Below are 7,095 nucleotides of genomic sequence, written 5' to 3'. Positions count from 1 at the left end.
CTTTCTGTCTGTCTGTCTGTCCGTATGTCTGTCACGCGATACCGGCCGCAATTTTGAAGATAACGGCTTGAAATTCGGCAAATTTTTGCTATCTTTTGTACTTGTATTATTTCAATTTGTTTTGCTATTTTGCATTATAATTAATTCAACACATTGATTTTGTGCAAGTAAGTTTCAAACATATTCTTTATTGTACACAGGTTCTCACAAATTTTCAAATTTTTTAAAATATAAAACCATAATGTTTAGTTGTAAGTAACACAAGAAGAGCTATAAAATACTCATAGTTTCGAACAGTTCCAAGGAAGAACAACTAACTTATTAACCTATTAAAGCCCGGCGTTCTTGCCACTCCACACTACCCTCTTCAGAGTTGAAGAATTGCTTAAACTGCTCTCTTACATTGAATGCTTCACGATTTTCCCCTCCTCGGCGACGAGGAAAATCCTGAAGACGAGATTTCTCCACTGGAGTTGTGTCAGTATTGTCACTTACTTCTGGCACTTTGTAGTCTTCGTTAATTCTAATGAAGTTATGTATGATACATGCTGCAAGAACTACCCTTGTTATGTTGTCAGGATTTCCTTGGAGAGGCCTCATGAACATTCGAAATTTTTGCACCATAATGCCAAAGACATTTTCTGACATTCTTCGAGCTCTGCTCAATCTGTAGTTGAAAATTCTTTGCTCGTTAGACAAGTTCTTTCCAGGAAATGGCCTCATGATATTTTTTGTGAGGGGGAAAGCTTCATCGGCACTTATAACCATGGGAAGTTCCATGTTTGTTCCTGGGAGGCCTTTTTTGTCTGGGATGTTAAGTTGGTTTCGAGATAGTTTTCTACCTAAATTGGAATTCGCCAAAACACCACCATCAGAGTTTCTTCCGTAGCTTCCCACGTCTACAAAAATAAAATTGTAACGAGCATCAACTAGCGCTAAAAGAACAATGGAGTATGTTTTCTTGTAGTTCCAATAGAGGCTTCCTGATGCTTTTGGAGCTTGTATTGTCACATGTTTTCCATCCAAAGCACCAATGCAATTGGGAAACTGCCACCTTTCCCAAAATTCGATTGCTATTTCATTCCACCTGTCCTCTGTCGGAGCTGGCATTACTTCGTTTAAAAGTACTTCAATTACAACTCTGCTTGTACGATGAACAATGGAACCAACTGTACTTCTTCCCATTCTGTAAGTGAATGAGATGGTCTTGAAAGAATCTCCAGTAGCAAGAAACCTGTAACAAACAACTTATACTAATACACATACAAACTATATTTAATCAATAATTATTAATAATTTAATAAGGTTTTTTATTTTCCTGCTATGATGCTATCTAATTATAATAGTTTTAATTATACATTTTTGAAAAAAAAAGTAGTAAAAAGAAGTGGAACGGAATTCGTGACAGTCTGCGAAGAGCGAGACAAAAACGGAAAACCAAATCTGGACAGGCGGCTATATCTTCAAATAAATACAAATTTGAGACCATTCTTGAATTTCTGATTCCTCACCTCGCCGAGCGGAAAGGTATAGGTAACATTCCTGATGAAGCGGAAGAAAATAATGAAACCCAACCCACTGATGACCCCCAAATGCAGAACCTAAACAATGATATAAATGCAGATATAAATGAGTATGTCTCTGATGGGACTGCAGAATCCGAGTCGTTGCTACCACCTAGAACTCCATCAGCTAGTCGAGTTTCTATCGACAACAGGACTCCATCTGCAAAACGCAAAAGAAAGCTCCCACATACCGAAATGAAACCTGGAGAATCTGCATCTCATCTCATCATCTCAGCTAATGGCATATTTATTGGCTGAGAAAGAAGCTGAGAAGAAAAAAAAACCTAGTGACAATGACGAACAGCATCCCGTTGATGTATTTTTGTCTGGAATTGCTGCATCTCTGAAATCACTGGATCCTCTGCGCTTACATTCTGCCAAAGGGAAGATCTTTAATATTGTTCAAGAGTATGAACTAGAGCAGCTTCGTGAAAATAACAACCGACAAACTGCTATGGTTGTTACAAGGAATGTGTCCTCTGACACAACATCTTTCACACTGTCAGAAGAAGAAGGATCGTGTTTAGATGGACATCTTTCGAGTGGTGTACCACAAACATCATCATCTCCTGCTGTCAATACTGACACGTACACCAACGTAACATTTTTTCAACTTTAATAAATCTATGTTTTGATGTAACTATGTAATTACATATTAATAAATTCTCTTTTGAAAAATTCCTTGTGTCTACTATGCTCTGATTCCAGTAAAAAACAGTAATGTATTGTCCCTGTACCAATGATTATTGCTTTGCCGCAATATAGTACTTTGTTGATTTAAAGGAAAAAGCACTTTCAAAAAAGTAAAATACACTTAGGTGTGAAGGGGATTAGCAAGCATTTTACATCCCTATAGTTTATAGTTTGTTACGGCTGAACCATTTTTTATGAAGATTTACTGACACACTATGATTGTAATTAATTTTATTTTATGACAATATCTTGATGTAAAATGGCCACTATCTTAAAAAGGCTTGAATAATTTTAATAACAATTTATTATAACTACGTTTAATATTTTACCTAATTTTTAAGTGTCATGTCAATATCTTAAACAGAGTCAGAGATAGGCTTGTTAACAGATTTTAAGTGACCGGCATTTATAAACGGATGATTCGACAACTATGTAAATTACAAAGTATCTTACCTTAAAAATGTAGCCAAACGGTGTCTAGGAGTGATAGTTTTTCTAAAATACGTGTCTTGCATGGCTAATCTTTCTTGGAGTTGAAGTTCCAACCGATTGAATGTATCCATCGGCATTCTAAAATAATGATAAAATTTTGTTTCGTCGTCCAACAGGTGAGGTAAAAGTGTGGCAAACTCTCCTTCTTTGTCTCGTGTTTTCCACGCATCATGAACCCAATATTTACGTTTTCCACTACTCTTCATCGAAGACTTCGCATTAAGTCGATCTTCTTCATCTAAACAGATAGCCACAATAGCTAAATCACGATTGCTAAAATGTTTCAACATTCGCGCAATATATTCGCAACCGTTTCAACTGGCGATTTTGAGTAGACTGAGTGTCAAATCTGAAAAGAGCAGGAAGTGGGCATGACATGTGTGCTCACCCCTTTCCGATCCCGCACCGATCAGATTCTTTAAGCAATATCGGACCGGAGTCGGATCGGAAGGCTGCATGACAGGTGTGTCCAGGCCTTTACAAATTTATAGTTTCAACGGTAGGCGAAATTTGAAAATACGGCTTGGCTTTTGAAACAATCCCTTACACAGACTTAAAACATATTCGTCCATAAATTATTATTGGACTTGTGTTTATAATGTAAATTTTAATGTATAAATGTAAATATTATATTTGTGGTTATACCTTAAATTAGTTTCATATTATCTTATAATTATATTCAACTAATATTCATCATTATTACTTATAATTCATGTACATATATTTCTTATAACGTATATGAGATTTATATTTTAGTATTATATCATAAAAGTTTATTATTATTAAACCCCGGGCTAAGCTTGATCTTCATTGAAACAAAAATATTATCAATAAAAGACTTGGCTTCGGCCTTTCATGCGAACCTATATGTATATGAAGAAAATGAAACATGAAGAACACGAAATACTACTTTTATATGAAATTGTACTATTTATGTTTGAAGATGAAGATGATATAAAGACTTAGCTTGACTTTGAACAAGCTGTGTAAAGTGAAGACTGAAGAATAGAAAAATAAAAATGAAGACTTGGCTGTATGGGCTTTTGACCCCTTTGCCTGTCCAGATGGACGAACAGAACCAAAAAAAAAGGTCTACTGTCAGTTTGAGATTGTATTGTTATTGCTTTCATAATTTTTTTGAAATACATACTTATTACCACTTATCAACTTACCTATACTAAATAACTATTGAATGGTATTATATTCTTTTGCGCAATGGCTCTGAAGTACATATTTGTGTTTATGTTTATTTTAAATTATATATCGGTCGGTAAGTGTAACTTTCCCTTTTTGTCCGGTAACGCCCACGCTTGCGTATCAAAGATTTGTATAAAAAATGTATCATTTTCAGGTCTTAGTATCAAATGTTGGAATTGCAGATCAAGCAATGATCCAAAATGCGCCGATCCATTCGATAATAGTACCGTACCAATTACCGATTGTGATCAAGAAAGAGGATTGTCACATTTGGTAGGAATAAGGCCATCTATGTGCCGAAAAATTAGACAAAAAGGTATATTTTCAATTGGATAATTATAAAACAGAACATAATATTATGGTGATGAATCAAGTATAAAAGTCATAACTGAATCTGCTAATAATACTACTTGAAAAATGTAGTAAAGATAAAAAGGTCAGTTGGTAGTTATTATGATGTGTGACCTGCGATTAATATGTACTTATTGAACATATTAATAAATAGAGCTATTTTAGCCTAGTTTAATGCCAATATTTAACAGAAGTATATTCTTTTATGTATGGTGGTTATTATCTCCCATCCCCATTAGAGTGTGATTGCAGATATTATTTTCCTTTTAATTTATGCACCCTCCTCCCATTACTTTCACGGGCGACTTTGTTACATATAACTGTTCTAGCCACAATGATAGTTATGTTCTTACCCTTCTTGACATTTTTGATGAAAGTAATCTGTTTCAGGCCTCATTTTAGTTTAATTTTATTATTATTAGAAAGCTCAAATACTTAAATTTATTCAGATGTAGGGAGAAAATATGTATAACATAGTTTTGTAGTAGTGTGTAATTACTTCAACTTATAGAGTATTTAGATTTTAAGTAATGGGTGGCTTTAGAGCCTATAGTTGACTATTTAATTGTTGTAAATTATTTGGTTTTTTGTGTTCCAGTAAATGGAGAGTGGCACTATTTCAGAGACTGTGCTTATCTCGGAGAAGTTGGTATTCAAGGTGATGAAAGGTTTTGTCTCATGAGGACAGGTACTTACAATATCTTTGAGGAATACTGCACCTGTAAAAGCAAGGATGGATGCAACTCAGCATCGCTGAATTTCTCCAAAATATCATTATGTGTATCTATTCTGACTGCTTTGTCATTTTGTTGTTTGGTTTAGATCTAAATATTGCTTGGACCCAGTAACTTTGACTCATAAAAATTAAGTTTTAAATGTGGTTGTGTTAAAATTCACTTAAAGATAATATTAGATATTATTTGATAATGCTGTCTTAGAGATGGTATGGATAAGTCACCCTTAAAATAGTTACAGGTATTTCAGATACATGTACATACTATAATATTTTGTTACTTGAACCATCAATCATTGTTAAACTGTATTCATTAAAGTGTCATTAAGTAGACCCTCAATAAAATATATCTAAAAAATATTTTCCTGTAAACCCAAAATAACAATAACTGTAAATTTAATTTTCAATATAAGCCAACTGAGTACATTTTTTCTTCATAATTTGAATAAATTTTTGAATTTTACTTATAAAGTCCATCTAAAAAATCATCTCAGTACATTTTATTGATGTGCCAATTCACACTTGACTAAGAAATCATAGTTATTATCGAATTTTGAAAATCAATATGTTGGTGCTATGAAACAACCATACTGTAATTTTAATCATTATTATTAAAGTTTTTCTATTTAGTAATTATAATGGGGATTACCAGTTGTTCTTGTATTTTAACGTCTGACACAACAAAGTTAGTGACAGTCTTTGAAAAACATCTATCCAATTATCCAAATGTTTTGAGTTTTCCTTAGCATTGATTCCGACAATATTTGTCCTTTAAACAATTCGACACGTGTTTCGCCTCTACACAAGGCCTCCTCAGGATAACGCCAAAATCTGGCATGAGACTCAGAGTTTGAGTCGAAACACATGTCGAATTGTTTAAAGTACAAATATTAGCGGAATTAACAATAAAGAGAACTCAAAACATTTGGATAATTATGGATTTCCGCAAAGTAACACCTACTTCAATAAATCTATCCAATTGTTGCCCTAATTATGGAACTTGGTACTTATTAGCTTGCCTTGCTAGTAATCATGTGAATTCTTTTCTGACTTCCAAGATGGCATTTATTTCAACATTTTTATATGATTGCATTAATTGAAATTGCATGTCACAATTTCACATACTGCATTATATATAATGTAAAAAAACAACTGTTTGTAATATCTCCTGTAAAGAAGACATCATGCGCATAAAAATTTTTCAAGGGCCAATTGTTTATATATTTTAAAGGAATTATATGAAGGATGTTCAAAATAAGACCCTTGTGTTTTCTAAAATTATTATTGAAACTTTGGCATAAAAGACATTATTATATTAAATCAACTCATCGAAATGAAATCAACTCATGAAATACGGAAAATAGAGAAGGATAATTGCTGTAATAATAATTTATTATCAATAGAGGCAATTCATAAATTATTTAATTTGAAAATAAATAATTTCACAGACTTTGCACAAATACTCTATAAGAGCCATATTCAAAGACTGAAAATTCGTCCATGTATGTAGTTATTAAGAGTTCTTTTAAATATACTATTTTGAATTTGAAATATATTTTTATTGAAATTTGATCTATAAGATTACTACTGATGATACTGGTTATAAAAATCTGTTTCTTTTAGTCTTTTTTTTTTATGGAAAATGTGGACAAATGAATGTACGCGTCACCTGGTGTTAAGTGATCAACACCAGAGGAATCATAGTAGCATTGCCAGCATTATGGTAGGTGTACACGCTTTCTTTGAAAGTACCCATGTTGTATCTTCCCGGAAACACTGCACAAGGAAGTTCATTCCACAGCTTTGTAGTACATGGAAGAAAGTTCCTTGAAAACCGCACTGTGGAGGATCGCCACATGTTCAGGTGGGGATGATATCCTAATTTATTTTTACTGTCACTAGAACTAAAAGTTGGCTTAGCTGATTTGGATCAGTTTTTCTTTTTTGGTATGCTTTTTGTATTGTTTGCTTTCCTTTGGGTGGGTGAGTTATATCAACATACCAACTCCTCAAGATAGTTTATATCACCTTTATGTCTACCATCACTTCAAGCAGAGTACTTGG

At 33.3% G+C, this 7,095-nt stretch overlaps 2 protein-coding genes across 2 annotated transcripts; one reads left to right on the top strand and one right to left on the bottom strand.

The window, feature by feature from the left end:
* Window positions 1-321: 321 nt before the first annotated feature.
* LOC126966078 (uncharacterized) lies at window positions 322-3,216 on the bottom strand. Its single transcript, XM_050809954.1, has 2 exons — window positions 2,712-3,216; window positions 322-1,234 (listed from the first exon to the last, which is right to left on the bottom strand). Exons 1-2 carry the CDS (start codon window positions 3,038-3,040, stop codon window positions 322-324), a joined length of 1,242 nt encoding a protein of 413 aa, XP_050665911.1. The 5' UTR covers window positions 3,041-3,216.
* A 638-nt stretch (window positions 3,217-3,854) lies between these two features.
* Window positions 3,855-6,582, top strand: LOC126966026 (uncharacterized). Its single transcript, XM_050809902.1, has 3 exons — window positions 3,855-4,020; window positions 4,102-4,263; window positions 4,897-6,582. The coding sequence occupies exons 1-3, from the start codon at window positions 3,966-3,968 to the stop codon at window positions 5,118-5,120; spliced, it is 441 nt and encodes a 146-aa protein (XP_050665859.1). The 5' UTR covers window positions 3,855-3,965; the 3' UTR covers window positions 5,121-6,582.
* The last annotated feature ends 513 nt before the right edge of the window (window positions 6,583-7,095 follow it).

This window comes from Leptidea sinapis, chromosome 9 (genome assembly GCF_905404315.1).
Source record: "Leptidea sinapis chromosome 9, ilLepSina1.1, whole genome shotgun sequence".
Classification (NCBI taxonomy): Eukaryota; Metazoa; Arthropoda; class Insecta; order Lepidoptera; family Pieridae; genus Leptidea; species Leptidea sinapis.
This window is presented reverse-complemented; position numbering and strand designations above follow the sequence as displayed.

Excerpts from the sequence above, each read along its gene's own strand:
- LOC126966078 (XM_050809954.1), bottom strand. The coding sequence starts at position 3,040 with ATGTTGAAACATTTTAGCAATCGTGATTTAGCTATTGTGGCTATCTGT. Across the intron at positions 1,235-2,711 it reads CGTTTGGCTACATTTTTAAG|GTTTCTTGCTACTGGAGATT; the intron begins GTAAGATACTTT and ends TGTTTGTTACAG.
- LOC126966026 (XM_050809902.1), top strand. The coding sequence starts at position 3,966 with ATGGCTCTGAAGTACATATTTGTGTTTATGTTTATTTTAAATTATATA. Across the intron at positions 4,021-4,101 it reads TTTAAATTATATATCGGTCG|GTCTTAGTATCAAATGTTGG; the intron begins GTAAGTGTAACT and ends TATCATTTTCAG. Across the intron at positions 4,264-4,896 it reads CCGAAAAATTAGACAAAAAG|TAAATGGAGAGTGGCACTAT; the intron begins GTATATTTTCAA and ends TTTGTGTTCCAG.